The sequence below is a fragment of the Rhinatrema bivittatum genome, chromosome 8 (assembly GCF_901001135.1).
Source record: "Rhinatrema bivittatum chromosome 8, aRhiBiv1.1, whole genome shotgun sequence".
Lineage (NCBI taxonomy): Eukaryota > Metazoa > Chordata > Amphibia > Gymnophiona > Rhinatrematidae > Rhinatrema > Rhinatrema bivittatum.
The window spans coordinates 227387592-227406704 of NC_042622.1; the positions used below are offsets into that span (position 1 = coordinate 227387592).

At 48.0% G+C, this 19113-nt stretch overlaps 1 protein-coding gene across 4 annotated transcripts in view; it reads left to right on the plus strand.

Moving 5' to 3' along the window:
* Positions 1-223: 223 nt before the first annotated feature.
* Positions 224-19113, plus strand: part of TMEM161A (transmembrane protein 161A) — a 51129-nt gene continuing 32239 nt past the window's right edge. Inside the window, exons 1-2 of one of the 4 annotated variants that reach the window (XM_029613846.1) lie at positions 224-373; positions 1739-1842. In XM_029613846.1, coding sequence (XP_029469706.1) covers positions 371-373; positions 1739-1842 — 107 coding nt within the window. In that variant the 5' untranslated portion in view covers positions 224-370. The other 3 variants (XM_029613849.1, XM_029613848.1, XM_029613847.1) reach the window with 3 other exon arrangements.

The following is a 19113-nucleotide window of genomic DNA, read 5'->3' on the forward strand; positions in this document are numbered from 1 at the left end:
CCCCACTAATATCCAACCTGATTAGGAGTACCTGTTTATTTTTGTTAACTGTTTGCTGCGATTGCCATTTTGAGTTAAAATCAGTTTTTTAAAAAACCTGCTTTCCAGCCTATGAAGAATCCCAGCTGTACGCCCGCCGAGGCCTACAACTCCCGGCATGCCATATTCCCCGGCAGAAGCTGCTTGCCCGGCCCACCTCCAAGAGCGTATTGGCTACCGAGCCGCTGCTAATCGTCTGTGTCGCTGATGATTGGTTTGTGTCACTGAGGGCGTTGAAAGGTCGGGAGGTGAGGGGGCGTTTCCTTCCCGGGCAGGAGCTGCGGGGCACGTGGTCCGTAAAGTTCTGGGGAGTCAGGACAAAGCGGAAAGTATGGTGAGTCTGACGTCATCAGGCCTGGCGGCGCTGCACTTGTGTTGTAGAGGAAACACCGCTGCCAGGTTTGCACATTGTGTGTACAGATGTAGGAGGAGGGGGAAGTCCCGGTAATGGATGGCCTAGTTAGAGTTGCTGCCAGACCCAGGTTAAACCATACGGGCTGAAGCAGTCCTGGGTTCGCTGTAATTGCAATCTCTGGACTTGCAGTTCCGATTTCGCTGAAGAAAGGTGGGAATCACAACGAGGGAAAAACCAAACCTGTCGGTGTTGACTCGGGTCAGTTGGCAAGCCTAGTCTCTGTGCCCAGGTTACCAGCTAGCTCTATGCCATTTAGATAGGCAGAGACAGTTCATGTTTTGCTCCTATTGCATCTGTGGGCTTGTAGGATTTGGAACTTCAAGCCCATAGGTGTACTACATTCCAGAAAACCTGGTCTGCTGTGCATTCCCTCCTCCGCTGCCCCCTCACCCAGATTAACACCAGCTGTAGTAGGTCCTTTTGCTGTACTCTGGGCAGTGCTGAGGTTGTCAGATCAAACTCTGATTGATACAGTCATCCTCTTGCCACATTACATCTATAGTCCTGTAGTTGCACTTTCTCTGGTGAAATGCAGGAGGATACCTGCAGCACCAGTTGTTAACATAGAATCTGACTTTCAAAGCTATCCGTGGTATGGTATTTGTATGTTTTATAAACTATGCAGTGGAGCTACACGTTTATAAAATACTGCATAATTCTGCACCAAAAGTATATACATATGTTTCCAGTGCAAGAAAATGCATACTTTCTCAACCCATTTTATAAACATATGCCTGTAAAAAGTTATAACATGTATACATAATAACACCAATTTATATGCAGAGGCAGATATTTTATAAAGTATGTGCATATACGTTTTTGAAAATACTTGCAAACATACTTGAAATCATCAGTTTGCTGAATCGTCCGCCAGTTCACCCAGTCCATCTCCAGTTCACCTAGACCCTCTAGCACTTAACCCTGAGCCCATACCAGTTCATTCAGACCTCCTACCCAAAAACTGCAAGCAGACAAGTCCAATTTCACTTGTGCTAGTCAGTGAGCAGGTGAAAAAGTGTATGAATAACTTTGGTAATGTGTACATGTATAGCTCTTACAAAATAGCAACTGCCTTGTGTACTTCTGAACCACACCCCAGATTGTCCTTAGCTTGTCCCTTTTTCACTGGTAAAATGTATGTGCAAAATGGAAACTACGCATGTACTCTAAAGATTTGTAAATAAGCGTATAAGCAAGTGTTTACTACTTACCCCTGCATATCCTATTTTTATGCATGAAACCCCTTTGAAAATGTACTCCTGTGTGTGTTTTGTGCTCTGCCAGGCTGTGATGGGCGTGCAGCTGGTGGTAAGTCTGCTGATGGCCAGCGTCATGCAGAGGATGTCTCCACACTGGTCTTTTGCTCGCTGGCTGTTGTGTAATGGCAGGTAGGTGATGCTTTCAGAGGACTTCTTATAACTGTCTGGAGCGCATGCACAGGCTTCCTTTTGAATTGGGCACCATGACAAATAGCATTTCTGACATGCAAAGAAGGCACAGAAGAGCAGTCTTATTGTAATAAAAAGGTCTCATGAGCTGGGAGTGCGGCCCAGGTATTAGAACCCAGAGCCCAGTAAGTGCTCCTCTCCTCCTATGGGCTGTTTAGAAGAAAAATCAAAGCATCTCTTCTCCCCACGTTTGTCCTAGTCCAGCCCGAGGGTTGCAAAATCGGCCACATGCAGGTGCCAGGATTAAAAAATAAAGTTAGAACATAAGAATTGCCATGCTGGGTCAGAGCAAGGGTCTGTCGAGCCCAGCATCCTGTCTCTGACAGTGGCCAATCCAAGTCACAAATCCCTGGCAGATCCCACAAGGTAGATCTGATTCCCGTTACTCACTCCTAGAGACAGCAATAGCTTTCTTTAATCTACATGCCTAATAATGTGTAACAGACTTTTCCTCCAGGAACTTGTCCAAACTCTGCTGTGCTTAGTCACCTTGATCACATCCTCTGGCAACAGATTCCACAGCTTGATAGTGCATTGAGTGAAAAAGTACTTTCGACAATCTGTTTTGAATCTGCTGGTTCTTAGTTTCACGGAGTGTCCCCTTGTTTTAGTGTTATTTGAAAGGGGAAGTGCTATTGCTAGGATATTAATTTGCCAAATGTTGCTTGGAACATTTTAGTTGTAGTTGTCTTCTAGAAACAGGGTGATCCTAGATTCTCTGCAAGGTGAGCTGTTCCGTTATCTGCTAAAGGAGCCCTTACGGGAGTAGACGATACTGGACCCGATGCTTACCAAGAAGGACAGTATCTCTGAGGTTCCCATTCATACCCCGGATCAGTCCAGATGCATGGATTTTGCACCCCTACCAGCAGATGGAGACAGAGAAGAAAAGCTTTTACTGACACTGTGCTACATATGTTAGCGGGCCACCCGCAGTCCCTCAGGATTTCTCTGCCTCCAGCAGATGGTAGAGGTTTAAAATCTGCAGTCTGGAGTTAAAAAAAAGAAATTTCAAAGAAGAGGAAAGGATTAAATCCGTTACTCCCTGGGATGTTCAATTCCTTTAAGAGCCATCCCTTGGGTGGAGTGGCTGAGCAGGGGGTTGGGGACCGTTGATTGTGGAGTCTGGCTCCCTTCTTCCACATGGCCTTCGCGCACTTCTCCCAGGCTCCATTGAAAGGAAGTATTGCCTTCTTTGTTTTCTTCAGTTTTGGTTTTCTTTTTAGAAGTTTAAAAAAAAGTGAAATAGTAAAAGGGGAGAGAGTAAGGCTAGGGGCCCGGTGGAGACCCTTCAGCGGCTTGGGAAACCCAGCTGAGGGTGAGTGTGGCCGCTTCTCTGTTGGAGGGGAGTCTGGGTATCAGCTTCTTGCAGGGACTGTTTTTCTGTCCGCCGAAGGGCTGCACATGGTGGTGTGGTAGCGCAGGATAGCAGTGGGAAAGTAAGCAGAAGTGGCAGGGAGTTGTGACAAGCACTGTTGCTCTTGTGCAGACAGAATGGCGCGACTCTCCTCAGCAGGCTTGTGTGGTGAAGGGAGTGCCACTGGAACCGCTTCGGGGGAGAGAAAGTCGCCCAAGCCTGCGGCTGGTGGTAAGGCCTCCCCAGCCTGCAGTGCGGGAACGGCGGCTACTTTTTGGAGTCTGTTTCCACATTGCAGGGGAGGGTCCGGTTTCTCCCCCTACTTGTCCTCTGCCGTGCCCGATCAAAAGGGTTCCTGGAAGGATTCAGGAATTGAAAGTGAGCTCCTGGGAGGGGGGACTCTGATTCAGAGGAGATCTTTTCCACTGAGTTTGTGCTATTAAGGCACAAAGCTTTTTTGGCAAGAAAGGTTTCAGCTGGTAAGCAGGCCCATTCTCCCAGTCCTCCAAAATGCCAAATCCAAAAAGTTAAACCCCCAGGAAGGGTTGAATCATCAGATGCGTATCCCGCTGCCGGGGCTACGTTCCTCGGATTCTGTGGAAGACTCCGATGGTTCCAAGGGGGGCGGAAGTCCACAGTCTGATCCAGCAGGGGACGAAGACAAGGACAAGGATCCTTCAGGGCCGGGGGAGGCCCCGGTAGTGGAAGGGGATGACCCCAGGGTGGTTTGGCTCTTCTGGAAAAAAGAACTTCGTCCTTTGATTCCCCAGGTTTTAAAGGGGAATAAAAGTGATGCAAGAGTCCAATTGCAAAGTCCAGCGAAAGCATTCCCATTCCATCGGTCGGTCAAGAAGCTGGTAGTCTGGTGGTGGGATACTCTAGAGGCTGGTTTAAAGGTTGACAGGGCAGTGGCAAAGCTCTGAAGCTGATGGATGCTTCAGTTTCGGCGGTGACCAAGAAAACCACCATTCCAGTGGCAGGGTTGGCGGCACTGAAGGATGCCCAGGACCAGAAGTTGGAAGTTCATCTTAAGAAGATGTTCAAGGTCTCAGTATTGAGCATCTGGGCTGTGGTTTGCAGCAGTGTTATGGTGTGCACCTGTTTGCACTGCGTGAAACTGCTCCAGGGGTCGTAGACAGCGCCGTCCATGGCTGTGAAGCAGATGGAGAGGTGTTAATTCTAAACAAATCTCTGAAGCAATATGTAACTTGAGACTTTATTAGAGAAAGACAGAAACAAAGGGAATAGGAACATGGACAGAGACCGGAACAAAGCACAGGGAAACAGTTTGTTCCAGGGGGGGGGGGGGGCGACAGGTCCATACAACTGCATAATCTCCAAGTCACCCCAAAGTTCCAGTAATGTGCATATCCTTTTATACCTTTCATACTGACCAATCAGAACATATGTAGAGTGTTGATTCTAGATAAGTGCAGTGCATTTCATTTGAGAATGTATTAGACCAATCAGCTAATGGGTCTGGGGTGTTGGCTGGCTGCATTCCAGCACGTAGTCAGAGTCCTCTGTTTCCTTAAATTCAAACTAGCATTCTTGAATACAGTAGAGATGAGGTACTTCAGAAAGTCAGTGCATAATATAACATACGGTATATAGGTTAGAGGCTGGAGTGGGCTATATTGTGGATGCCTTGTATGACTTGCTGTGCAAGTTGGCTAGGAATATGGTGTCGGTGATTTTGTCCAGGTGTCTCCCCTGGCTACATAATTTGTCAGCAGATGTCTGGTCCAAGTCTCAGCTGAGTAACCTTCCGTAGAAAGGTAAACAGCTGTTTGGGGACCAGCTGGTGAAGTCCTGTGATGACTCCAAGGGCATACATTGTCCAAGGACAAGCCGAAGAGGAACAGGGAGACTTTTCCAGGCCAGCAAAGGTACAGAGAGGCAAGGAGATCCCTCCCAGTCAAGGTTTCCTCCTCTCAGAAGAAGTGGCCTAACGAGTCACAGTTCTTTTGAGGGCCGCATAGATCCACATGGGACTCCTCCGATCAGGGGACCAGAGGAACATAAACTGCACAGTGAGATGCGACTGGTCCATTCTTTGACAGGAGTCATAGGGGAACGGTTGCCCCTCTTTTACGAGGGGTGGACCAAGATAACGAATCAGTGGGTTATAACAGTTACAATAGAAGGCTATGCGTTAGAATTTGCTCGCCCAATCCAGGAAGCTTTCATGGCTTCCTGTGCCTCCAAGGAAAAGCGAGTAGCAGTTTGCGCCACACTCAACCGATAAAAGCACCTGGAGGTGATAGTGCCCTTCCCCCCTGGGAAATGGGAACTCGGAAGATGCGCCAGCTACTTTGTGGCTCCTAAAAAAGAAAGGGCCTTTTGGTCCATTCTAGACCTCCAGCGATGGATGCAGTGCTTCGAGTACCTCGTTTTTGAATGGAGACCTTACGTTCTGTTATTGCAGCTGTTCACAAAGTGGAGTTCTTGGCTTCCCTCAACCCCAGAAAGTGTACCCGCATATTCCTATAAGGAAGGAACACCAGAGGTTTCTGCAGTTCGCAGTTCTAGGGGAACATTTTCAGTTTTGAGCACTCCCATTTGGACTTGCAAACAGCACTGTGGACATTCACCAAGGTAACATTGGTGGTAGCTGCAGCGCTGTGGAGGGAAGGCATTTTAGTGCATCCCTATCTGGACAACTGGCTCATCCGGGCGAAGTCAAGGGAGCTCTGTCAATGCTCGGTACACTGAGTGATGCAGATGTTGCCATCTCTCAGCTGGGTGGTCAGTCTGGCAAAGAATAACTTGGTTCCGACTCAGTCGCCATTTCGATACCGCCCTCGGCAAGGTGTTTCTTACGAAGGAGAGAGTGATAAAACTGCAGATGCAGGTCTACAGGTTATTACATCTGTCCATTCCCAGAACATGGGACTATTTGCAGGTCTTGGGCTGTATGGCATCTATGCTTGTTCTAGTTCCCTGGGTGTTCGCACATCTAAAGAGGATGCTTCTGTCCTGCTGGGATCCCCAGTCAGAGGAGTTTCAGCTGCGCCTACTATTATAAGGGGAATCCAGGTCCAGTTTCTCCAGATGGCTTTCCCGAGCACATCTGGAGATGGAATTGGAAATTCTGGATTGGGTAGTGGTGACCACCAATGCCAGCCTGAAGGGCTTGGGGGGGGGGGGGGGCACCTGCTGGGGCAAATAGCATAGGGTCAGTAGGCAGTGAAAGAAGTGTCATGGTCTATAAATCGTTTAGAAGTGAGAGCAGTTTACAATATGTTGTTCTCCTTTCTTCCACAGTTGCGTGGTCGAGCAGTGAGAGTTCAATACAACGATGGTTTATATCAACCGTCAAGGAGGGAACAGGGTCTTGAGGCCCAAGAACTGTTTTGCTGGGAGGAACAGCACCTGGCTGCCCTGGCAGCGTCCCATGTAGCCAGAGTAGAGAAGGTTCAAGCAGAATTTCTCAGCTGTAATGTCCTAAAACCAGGAGACTGGGAGCTGGTGGATGAGGCGCTCTAGCTCATTTGGTTCAAGTGGGGCATTCTGCAGCTGGACTTGAGGCCTCGAAGCAGAATGCCAAGGTGCACCACTTCTTCAGCCGCAGAAGGGAGTTGGGCGCCGAAGGGGGCGATGCGCTGGTTCTCCTGTGGCCTCCCAGGATTCTACTGTATGTGTTTCCTCTATGGCCACTGGTGGGATCAGTGTTAAGGCATATTGAAACTTACCTGGGAAGGTGGTCCTGATAGTTCCAGAGTGGCCATGCTGTCCATGGTTTGTGGATCTCATACATCTGGTGGTGGACGGATTCCTAAGATGTGGGCATCTACCTCAGCTGCTCCAACAGGGTCCAATTTTTTTGGATCAGATGGCTCGCTTTTGATTCTCAGCTTGGCTTTGAAAGGCACCACCTGTGATTGAGGATATCATTACGATCTTGTTACAGGCTAGAAAACCCTCCACCTTTTTGGCTTATGTCTGGGTGTGGAGGGTGTTTGAGGATTGGTGTCGTGGGGAAGGGGTTTCTTCTTTTCGGGCATCACTGTCTAGTATTTTGGCCTTTCTGCAAGTTGGGCTTGAAAAAGGGTTAGCCTTCAATTCAGTGTGGATCCAGGTGGCAGCCCTGGACTATTTCTGAGGAAAAGGTCAGGGGATGCCTCTGACTTCACATTCAGATATAATCCATTTTCCTGAAGGGAGTGAAGCTTTGTGTCCGGCAGGTGTTTCCTTCGTGGAACCTTAATTTAGTGTTATCTAACGACTGTTCTGCGGTCCTCTGTTTAAGCCGCTCTGGTAGGCTTTGCTGAAGGATCTTACACTGAAGGTGGTCTTTCTGGTAGCAATTTGTTCCACTAGGAGGATTTTGGAGATTCAGGCGTTGACTTGTAGGGGCCCTTTCCTACAACCTTTAGAGAATGGGTTGACTTTGTAGACTGTTCCTTCATTTTTGAGAAGATGGTATCTTCTTTCCACCTCAATCTAACAGTAGAGCTTCCTGCCTTTAGAAATTTGGATGCACGGTGCCACATGTGCATGAGCTTCATTTGTTGGTGGTGCGTTGGACGCTGTTGTGATATCGGAAGGTTACCTACACTCTGATCATTTGTTTGGTCTATTTGGTAGTGTGACCAAAGGGAACAAGGCTTCTAAGGTGACCATTGTGCAATGGTTAAAGGAGGCCATTGTCTCAGCCTATATTTGTAAAAGTTGCCCATGCCTGTTAGATTGAGCCCATAACACCGCCTATGCTCTAGGGAGTAGGGCACAAGCAATATCATGGGCTCAATCTCACAGGCATGGGGCAACGTTTACAAATGTCAGTTGGTTGATCTGCAGAGCAGCGACCTGGTGTTCTCTACACATAGGTGGTGTCATGGGCTGAATGTCGGTTTCTCCGCAGGAGATATGTAGAGCAGCGATCTGGTGTTCTCTACACATAGGTGGTGTCATGGGCTGAATGTCGGTTTCTCCGCAGGAGATATGTAGAGCAGCGATCTGGTGTTCTCTACACATAGGTGGTGTCATGGGCTGAATGTCGGTTTCTCCAGGAGATATGTAGAGCAGCGACCTGGTGTTCTCTACACATAGGTGGTGTCATGGGCTGAATGTCGGTTTCTCCGCAGGAGATATGTAGAGCAGCGATCTGGTGTTCTCTACACATAGGTGGTGTCATGGGCTGAATGTCGGTTTCTCCGCATGAGATATGTAGAGCAGCGATCTGGTGTTCTCTACACATAGGTGGTGTCATGGGCTGAATGTCGGTTTCTCCAGGAGATATGTAGAGCAGCGACCTGGTGTTCTCTACACATAGGTGGTGTCATGGGCTGAATGTTGGTTTCTCCGCAGGAGATATGTAGAGCAGCGACCTGGTGTTCTCTACACATAGGTGGTGTCATGGGCTGAATGTCTGTTTCTCTGCAGGAGATATGTAGAGCAGCGACCTGGTGTTTTCTACACATAGGTGGTGTCATGGGCTGAATGTCGGTTTCTCTGCAGGAGATATGTAGAGCAGCGATCTGGTGTTCTCTACACATAGGTGGTGTCATGGGCTGAATGTCGGTTTCTCTGCAGGAGATATGTAGAGCAGCGATCTGGTGTTCTCTACACGCTTTTACAAAGCATTACCACTTAAATGTCTGGGCGCCAGAAACAGCTGGTTTTGGAGAGAGTGTGCTGTGAGCAGGTCTTGCAGATTCCCACCCAGTGAAGGGGAGCTTGGGTACATCCCATCCATCTGGACTGATCTGGAGTATAAACAGGAAAAGAAAATTGGTTCTTTCCTGCTAATTTTCATTCCTGGAATACCACAGATCAGTCCAGAACCCCGTCCTTTTTTTTTTTTTTTAATCATGAAAGACTGCTCCATTCTGGGTATAAATACGTAGAAGTGGTTGTATGGTTGGGAGTTTTCAGTCTCCCTTATTAGTTATTGGGAGAATGAAATTAATTAATTGGGGATTCATCTTTCACTACTCAGGTTGGGTAGAGGAGTTATTGGTTAGTTAATCTCTTCTTGGCTTGGGTACAGGTCATACTGAGGAACTACAGGGGATATGCTAACATAAGTAGTGAGTATCAGTAAAGCTTTTCTACTCTGTCTCTATCTGCTGGTAGGTGTGCAAAACCCATGCATCTAGACTTATCTGTGATATTCCAAGAATGAAAATTAGCAGGTAAGAACCAACTTTCCTTTGTGGTGGATGAATATCTGGGATTCTGTGATCACCAGATATTGTGGTTCAGTATTAGGGTGCAAGAGATGAAGGTTCTGACAGGGATTAAGAAACCTTGCAAAGCCTTTCCCAACGATTCAGCAATCTAGGATATGCTGACAGCAGAGTAGTAGATCCCTGAGTGTAGGCTTAGAAGCCGAAGAACTATGCAGAAGCTGTATCTAATAGAAGAGCAGGATAAGGACGGGCTTCTAGATCTGCCTAGAGTAGATGCAGTGATCTCAGCAATAATAAAGAAAACTACTATACCATTAGAAAGTGGAACAGCCGTGAAAGACCCTCAGGACAGGAAAGTAGATACCTTATTAAAGAAAGGTTTTGAGCTTGTTGGTGTTTGAGGTAGTTGTGGGTGGGAAAATAGTGGCCCGGGGGATTTTTCTCCATACTGGCCCATGGGTACCCAATTACACATACAATTTGGTGAGTCACCAAATACAGAATAAAGGGACCATAAAATATACACAGAAATGCACAGACAAACTGAACTGGAAATCACAACAAGTTAGACTGTATGTAATGCAGCAATGGAAAAACAGAAAATACCATCATTCCTCATAAAACATCAAACAATAAAATCAAGAACTATAAAACATCACAATAGGAAAATCATACTAAAAATATATATTTCACAACTGCTGATGAATAGAACCTCCAGTAATTTAACTCAGGGAAATTTTCAAAAATTTGAATATAACATCAATAAAATATTTCAAAAAGAGCAGACATCAAAAAATATTCAATAATTAAAACTAATAAGGATTTTAAAAAGCCCTTCTGTGGGAGCTCTTGATTTCCAGTCACCCTGATATTGTCGAGGATTAGGAGGTTATCCTCTCTCTCTCACACATACTCACATTTCCATTCTCTCTCACACATACAATGTCACATACATACACATTCATGCTCTTATACCCACCATAACTTCTCTCTCTCACAGACACTGACACACTCTCAAGCTCTAAGACACTCTCTTCCCCTCCACCCCCCCTCCCCCACAAACTCTTAACTCCCTTGGATTTTCTCATACACACTCATGCTCTCACACTCACTGGCTCCCTCACATGCACACAAACACACACACCCAGGCAAGCTCCCAGTCATTCTCACACACACACACTGACCCCCAGGCAGGCTCCCATTCATTTTCTCACCACTCCCTCCCCACCCCCCAGGCCTGCACATATTCATTCTCACACACACAGACCCCCTGGCAGGCACCCATGCATTCACACACATACACCCCCAGGCAGACTCCCATTCATACACATGCACACACTAAAGGCAGACCCCCTCTCTTTCTTTTGCCAGCAGCCTCGGAACCTCTCTCATTCCTCTGCTGCCACTGTCACTGCTGCCACATGACTATTGGGGAGGCGCTGATTGCTGCTACTGACACTGAAGCTCATTCTGCTGCCTCCTCTGTGCAGGCCCCGTGGGCTTCCTGTTCCTCACTGCTGATCTTGTACATTGTGCGATCCACATAGAGAAAGTGCTATTCTTGCACATTCCCAAAGATTACATGTGCCAATCACTAAAAAGTAATTTATTTATTTTTTACCTTTGCTGTCTGATCTTAGTTTTCTAATTGGTTGGTCACAGGCTTTTTTTCCCCACCTTCCCTTTCTTATTTTTGTTTGCCAATTCCTTTTATATTGTCTTTTTCTGTTTCTTTTCTCTCCATCTTCTTCCCTCAAACATTCAGTCAGGTTCTCATTCTCACATGCTTTCTCTCTCTCTCACACACACACACACACACACACACACAGGCTCTCACTGTGACATGCTGTCTCTCATACAATCATTCATACACACAGTCTCTCACTGGCACATGCTGTCTGACTCTCACACACCCAGGCTCTCTCTCACTCCCACATGCTGTCTTGCTCAAGCACAGGCTCTCACTGTCACATGCTGTCTCTCACACACAAACACAATCTCTCAACTCATCTCATACACGCACGCACACACACACACACTCTACAGACCCTCAGCCTCTCTCTCACCTCTGGGCCTCCTCTTCGCGGGTCGCCGCAGGATGGGCTCTGCAGCGGCCCTGCTACCGGGCTTCTTCCTCTTCTCGAGCCGTTGCGACTTGGGATTCGAGGAGGAGCATCAGCGCATTTAAACGCAATCCTTTTCTTCGGGCCGTGGTGACGTGAGCCTCACCACGTCCCTGCCGATCTGCCTGTCGCTGCGCCACATGAGCCTCCTTGCGCCCGGGGGCATTGGCTCCCCTCGGGACACCACTGCTCGCGGCGCCCCAGGGCCAGGCCTAGTGCTTCCACCGGCCCTGCCCGTAGGTTTCTCTTCGGGCCGCAGCGCCAGCAGACCCTCTTCTTGTCTTTGGCCGGGAAGTTTAAAAAAAAAAAAAAATCACGTGATGGGAGCGACCAGGCCACCGGGGGAAGCCCGACCCCCGATAGGCCAATCCGCCCCGGTGGGAGATGACCACACCCCTGGGAGAAGATCCCGAGAGGGACCACCACTCAGGCTCAGAGTTAGGAGACAGACACACACTAGTTCTTTTATTAGACAGTATACTGAACCACCAGAGGTGGCAGTAGTGAGCTGGAAGCGCCCAGCTGGGCTGCAGTCCCTCAGATACTGGAACAGCGATCCCTGGAGGCTGAGCTGTAGAGAAACTGAATATAGTGAGTAGGCAGGGGATGCAGGGTTCAGGAACAGAACCTTGATGGTAACAATCACACAATAGTCTCTTGAAGTAGTCCAGGTGTTGGAATGAGTTAGGCCCTTGAGGAGCGAGTACCTGGTTCCAGGGAAAGCTCTGAGAGAGAGATGGTAACTCACAGGGGTAGTAGGCAGTGATGACTTCCAGGCAGAGTAAGTATTCAGCAACCAGTCTGGGAACATGGGCCCTTGAGGAGCGAGTACCGGTTCCAGACTGTGACCTGAAAACCAAAGAGAGAGCGAGGCCCCCGAGGAGCGGGTACCCCTGGTAAGTCCGAGGAGGCAGAGTAGCGTAGAACGAATCCATTCCTTGCTAACTCGATTAGTTAGCGATTTCTAAGACCTTATATATCCGGTACTGCTGACATCATCTCAGGGGGACGCCCCTGAGGTTCGCGCCATTGCTGGTACATCAGTCGGGGCCGCGCCGCGCGCCCTTAGGCCCTTGTGAAACATGGCGGAGTGCAGCGTCGAGCCGCTCCGGAGACGCCGGAGGAAGACGGCAGAATGACGCTGCGGCAGCCAACCTTCCACTTGAGCAAGAGGGAATTGCTAAGGAGGTGAGGGCGGAGTGGAGATGTCGGGCAGCGACGGTTGCAACAGAGCTTTCATCCCTGGTCCGCCAGACAGCTATCTGTTGAGGTTATGTAGCCAAGGCCCTTCTAATCTGGTCTCAATCAGAGATCCAGGATCCCGAAGATGCAGGACCCTCGAAGGATAGGGCAGGGATGGCCCTAGTGGAATCAGTGGCAGCCTTTGTAGCAGATACTATGTATGACCTTATTAGCGTTTCAGTGAAGTTAGCAGCAACAGAGGTCATGGCTATGAGGCTTTTATGGCTAAAGAATTGGGCAGCAGATTCAGCATCCAAGACCAGGTTAGGAAAGCTACCCTTTAAGGGGAGGTTTCTGTTTGGAGAAGACCTAGAGAGGATCGAGGCTCCAGAGGTTACTGGAAGAAAAGCCAAGAGGTTTTGTGAGGGGAGGCAACTAGAGACAGGGGCCCAAGGAGTACAGACAGAGGGGCTGTAGAGGCCAGATCCTTTGCCATCAGGATCCTGGACAGATCTCAGCCCTTTCAGGGGAACAGAAGATTTCCAAAGGAAGGGAACCCCTGAGCCCCCCCTTAGTGACAAAACCGTACAATGACTGGAACAGGCTCACCTCATGATTCCCCAGGTAGGGGGCAAATTACAGATCTTTTATCAGGAGTGGGCCAACATAACATAGGACATAATAAGCAAAGGATATCACCCAGAATTAAGTTTCCCTTTAGAAGATTTATTCGTTTCCTCCCCCTACAAGGCATGTAGGGGAGATGCGGTCACACAGACATTAGACAGGTTGGTTCATCTACAGGCCATTATCCCGGTACCGCTCGGACAGGAAGGCACAGGGGTGTACTCCATTTCTTTCCTAGTACCAAAGAAGGAAGGAAGCTTTTGGACAGTGTTGGACCTAAAGCGAGTAAACCAGGGCCCTGGGAGTTCCCCATTTCTGCATGGAATCACTGGCTACAGTAAAGACGAGACCGTAAGGACAGGGCAATTTCTGGGAGCCTTAGATCTGTCAGAAGCATATTTTCACATTTCCATCAGGAGAGATTTCTAGTATTACACTTTGAGATAGCCGATCAGCATTACCAGCTCAGGGCGCTCCCCTTTGGACTGGCCACGGTACCAAGGACCTTTACAAAGGTGATCATAGTCGTGGCGGCCTTCTTAAGGAAGGAAGGGTGTCAAAGTGCACCCTTACCTGGGCGACTGGTTAATAAAAGCAGACTCCCTGCAGGAAAGGCCGACAGTTCAGATCCTGGAGAAATTAGGATGGATGGTGAACAAGGCAAAGAGCCAGTTTCAGCCGTCTCAGATGCTAGTGTACTTAGGGGTACTTTTCAGCAGCAAGTTTGGGAGAGTGTATCTGACAGACAGAAGGATAGGGAAGTTGCAGGAGCAAGTGCAGGCCCTGTCACAAGCCCCACTCCCATATGTGTGTGGAGATATCTACAGGGCCTGGGCTCCATGGAAGTGGTAATCGGGGTAGTGCCATGGGTGAGAACGCACATGCGCCCTCTTCAGGAACTCCTATTGTACAACTGGTTTCCACAAAGTCAGCAGTAAGACAAGTCATCCACTGTTGTACTGAAGCAGGTAGAGTCTGCGGTGGTGACTAGACCTGAGCAATCTTTCCGGAGGAGCCCCTCTGGAATCCCCACAGTGGACAATAGTAATCCCGTCAGGGGTGGGGTGCGCACACTCGGAGCTAAACTGCCCAGGAGTCCTGGCCACACCAAATGGTTCTAAGTTCCACAAACGTATTAGAGTTAAGAGCAATCAGGTTGACCCTAGGCCATTTTCAATCCCAGTTAGGGGAAAAAAGCAGTCCAGGTCTGCTCGGACAATGCCACAGCGGTGGCCTATGTGAATAGGCAGGGGTGCACAAAGAGTGCAGCCCTAGCGAGAGAGGCACGCCTCATCATGGAGATAGCAGAGAGGCATTTCTTGGATCTCTCTCCGCAGTGCATGTAGCAGGAGTAGACAGTTTGCAGGTGGATTTCCTCAGTCTACTGAAGCTAGATCTGGGAGAATGGGGCACCCCACAGTGGGATTTAATGGCAACGAAAAAGAATACCAAGGCCAGTTGGTTCTTCAGCCAAAGGAAAAAACAGGAATTTAGGGAAGTGGACGCTCTGTCCCAAACCTGGCTGACAAATCAGATGTCAGGCAAGGTGGTCAGGAAGATTTCTCAACACCCAGGCTGGCTGGTCCTGATAGTGCTAGACTGTCCAAGACCTCCCTGATATGCAGATCCGATAAGATTGAAGAAGGCAAAGCCGATCTCGTTCAAAAGGATAGCAGTAGAGGCCAATAGTAATAGCAAATTCTCGAAAATTCTCTTACAGTCTGGCTATTGAAAGGAGAAGGTTTAACAGGAGAGGGTGGGGCTCAGCTCAAGTAATTGCAACCCTGCTAAAGGCCAGAAAGAAGTCCACCTCCTTCACATGTAGTCACGTTTGGACAGTTTTCGAAGCCTGGTGTAAAAGTAAAAGGTTGGCCCCAATGAAAGCAGAGATCGCTTCAATCCTGCAGTTTCTACAGGAAGGGATAGACAAAGGGCTATCAGCTAACACATTGAGGGTGCAAGTGGCAGTGATTGCGTGTTTCAGAGGGTCATGCAGAGGAATCTGGGTGGCTGCTAACACAGATGTGGTACACTTTCTCAGGAGAGCAAAGCAGGTGAGATCTTCTCGGAAGGTCATAGTACTGCCATGGGACCTGAACTTGTTACTGAATATGCTAATCAGAGCACCTTTTGAACCCATCAGGGAGGTTTCCTTGAAAGACCTAGCACTAAAGATGGCGATGTTAGTGGCCCTGTGTTCGGCCAGAAGGATCTCAGAGTTGCAAGCACGGTCTTGCAGGGGTCCATACTTCTCTTTTTCAATGAAAAAAAGTGATAATCAGACCGGTACCCACCTTTCTACCGAAGGTGGTATCTGAATTTCATCTCAATCAACCCATCTCTCTTCTTGGATTTAGGAAGGCGGAATGCGTAGGGAAACGCAGAGATTTGAGGTTCCTAGATGTTCGCAGGTGCCTCTTAAAGTACCTGGAGATGATCAATGACTTTAGGAAGTCAGACAGACCATGTATCTTGTTCACAGGACCCAGAAAAGGGCAGGCAGCGTCCAAAGCCTCAGTCGTGAGATGGATTAAGGAGATAATAGCAGCAGTCTATATAATGAAGAACCATCCAGTGCCGGAGGGGCTAAGGGCGCATTCCACTGGAGAACAAGCAACGTCTTGGACAGACTACAGAGTAGTTACACCTAGCGACATTTGCATGGCGGCCACATGGTCGTCTGTCTACATTTTTACAGAACACTATAGATTACACTTTCAAGAAAGGGAGGAAATGAGTTTTGGTATGGGGGGGGGTCTTGGAAGTAGCGCTAGGGATCCCTCCTGGAGCAAGTACAGCTTAGGTACATCCCACACGTTACTGGTCTGGCAGGACGAAGAGTAAGGTTCATTTAGGTCTTACCTGTTAATTGGCTTTCCTTGAATCCTGACAGACCAATCTAGATCCTGCCCATAAGAAAAGAATAAACAGGCATGTGAATAAAGGAACAGAGTTTGATAAGTAAGTTAAAACATAAGGAACAAGGAAGCACAGCTGATTACGAAGGCAGGCTGTTCTCCACTTACCATTTTTGTTCGCTTTGTAATGTGTCCTGGATCTCTTACTGCAGAAAGTAGAGAACCAGCGTTCTATAATTCCAGGGAAAATGCCACCCTGGGGAGGACAAGATAGACAAAGGAGCAGGCCAGGTAGCAACCTTATAAGTCTCCTTAAATTAAAAAAAAAAAGGGGGGGGATAATATAAGAATACAAGGAACAAGCCACACTTTGGCAAAAGACTACTGACTTCCGTTCTGCTGGGCCAGCCTTTATGGTCGTGATGTCAGAGAGGAAGCTTTCACACTCTGCCCCCATCTGCTAGTGGAAGGGAGAATCCCTCAGGTTACTGGACTGTCAGGACTCTAGGAAAGCCAATTAGCAAGAAAGACCTAATTGAAGCATACCGACTGCAACAGGTGACAAAGTCCCACTTCGAGGTCATGTAACGGTTGCGGTGTGATCTGCCGGCCTGATTCAGATGCTATGTGTGGCTTTAGCTGTTGGACACTTTTGTAGAGATTTTGCACCATATAAAACTGATGGGGTTGTACTCTTGAGGTGAACATAGTGCTCTGGAATATGTTTTTCTCAATGTCATCCAGCAGTTAATGATCTTTTCCAGGAGGTGTATTGGAGTGCAGGCGAGATTTCTTTGCCTTTTTTCTTGGCGGATTCTACAACTACCGAATTATGTGATAAATGTACTGTGCCATAACCCAGAGATTTCTTTAGACAGAATTTCAAATCCCCTTTCCCGGCAACCATTGCTTTGGAGAAAGGGAACCGCCATGTCTTTAGGAGTACTTTGTCCAATACATCATGTGAAGGGAATGCAGATGGTTCTGATGGAATATCCAATATTTTTAGGATGCCCATCACCTCTGATTGGGGTCAAGTTCCTTCTCAATTCCACCTTGAAGCTAATGCTCATTTTATTTTACAAATAAATTGTCCTCTGGTGGATCTGAAGGTAGTCCGGTGGAAGTATTTGGGGATTCCCCTGGGGATGAGTATATGGGACTCTCTGCTCTTGGAGATATATCTAAAGAGGGGGTCCCTCGATGGAGGGGGTATTGGGGGTAACTCCCCTCTGGTATCTGCCAAAGATGGTAGGGACAGACGGAGGTGTGCTTGACTTTACAGGCTTTTCAGGTGACCGTATCAGGTATGCTGGAGGGTAGAGTGGTTTATTGTGGGAATAAAGATGTGAAGGACCCCCTTACTATCTCTGGAATTTGCTCTGCAACTTGTTGGGGCCATCATCCCGGAGACTGTGCTGGAGCCTCATCTTCAGTACCCACAATTTGTTTTTGGTTAGTAGACAGTGGTTGTCCCACTGGTAAAAGGGAACATACTGGTTATAGTGTTTGTAGGCATAGACCTTGTTGCCATAGCCTAGACATGAGCAAGGGTATGGGTCCACTGAATTGTTGTTTCATAGGTGGAGTAGATTCTGCTTGGCAATAGGGGGAGGTGGCAAGGCTGCCCATTTAATGTCATATGAAGGATCCCCACACATAGGTAGGGGATGGGGGTCTCCCTGTGACTGGGATGGAGATGCAGGCCAGTTTTCTCTGCTAATTTGCATAGGCAATCTGGGGAGCAACTGTTGTCCAGTGCCATATGCAGATTCTGTCGGGGTCCTTGGAAGCAATATTCTGCTGGAGCATGGATAACATGGCACCATTTTGTTGTGACTGAATGGGTCATCAAGAAAGATCGTTGTTGACTCCTCGCTTTTTTTTGCTGGAGGTGACCCCATAATTTGCTCCATGGAAGTTTTCTTTCTATGCTCCTTTGAGGCATTTGGACTCTTAGTCTTCTGTGCAGGCTGTGCCATTTGGGATGTATCGCGTGGTATACAGGGTGCGTTGTGCATTGTCTCCAATGCAGCCTTCACCATATGCAGTGGTGCGAATTGCACCGAGGGATGCTTTTGTGTTAGCTTGGATTTTGCCCCATGCGTCGACTGATGCACGTCATGCGACGTGTGCATTGGCAAGACTGGTGACAAAGGGTGCTTCTTTGGCAGTAAGCCCAGTGTGACTTCACCTGTTTCAGAATGGTTTTTGAAGCAGTCTTCAGCACATGGTCGTCCCAAGAAGGCCGGTGCTCCTGGGTTGCAGTCTGCCATCGGACCTTGGGAGGAGAATGACGACCTTCTAACTTCCTGCTCTGGTTCATGTGTAGTGGATGATTCTCCTGAGGCTGAGGAGGTCATGATGGGAGATTTTTCTTCTCCTTCCAGGTGAAATTGGGCTATTTTGTCCGCCCGTTGTTTCTGCGTTTGGGTTGAAATTTTGCCATAATCCATGCAGGAAGCCTGGTCGTGGTCTAGGCCGAGGCATAAGTAACAATTATGTCCATCCGTTATGGGCATAACTCCACATGAACAACACTTGAACCCGAAGTCTTCTTGGTGGACATCGGAGCACTGAAAAGTGCTGTTTTGGTTTTGCAGAAGTGAAAAAAATAGAGGAGAAAAAAATATTCCTGTGAGAGACAGGATTCTGTTGCCCATGCATAGAACGGACAGAAATAATACTGAGGAGAATTCTGGAATGATGGAATGCTTGGGAAATGCCACGCATGCCCAATAAAGCAAAGCTCTACTAGCTTTGAGAGGCAGCTCTGCCTAGTGCCGCATGATGACGTCACCCATTGAACATGGCTAATTCAACCTGCTTATCGATGGAAAATGCAAAAATTCAAATGGAAGAAAAACTGGCAAATATGGTAAAATGGGGAGACAACTTTTTTTAGCTATGTTGTTTATAGAAGGAAA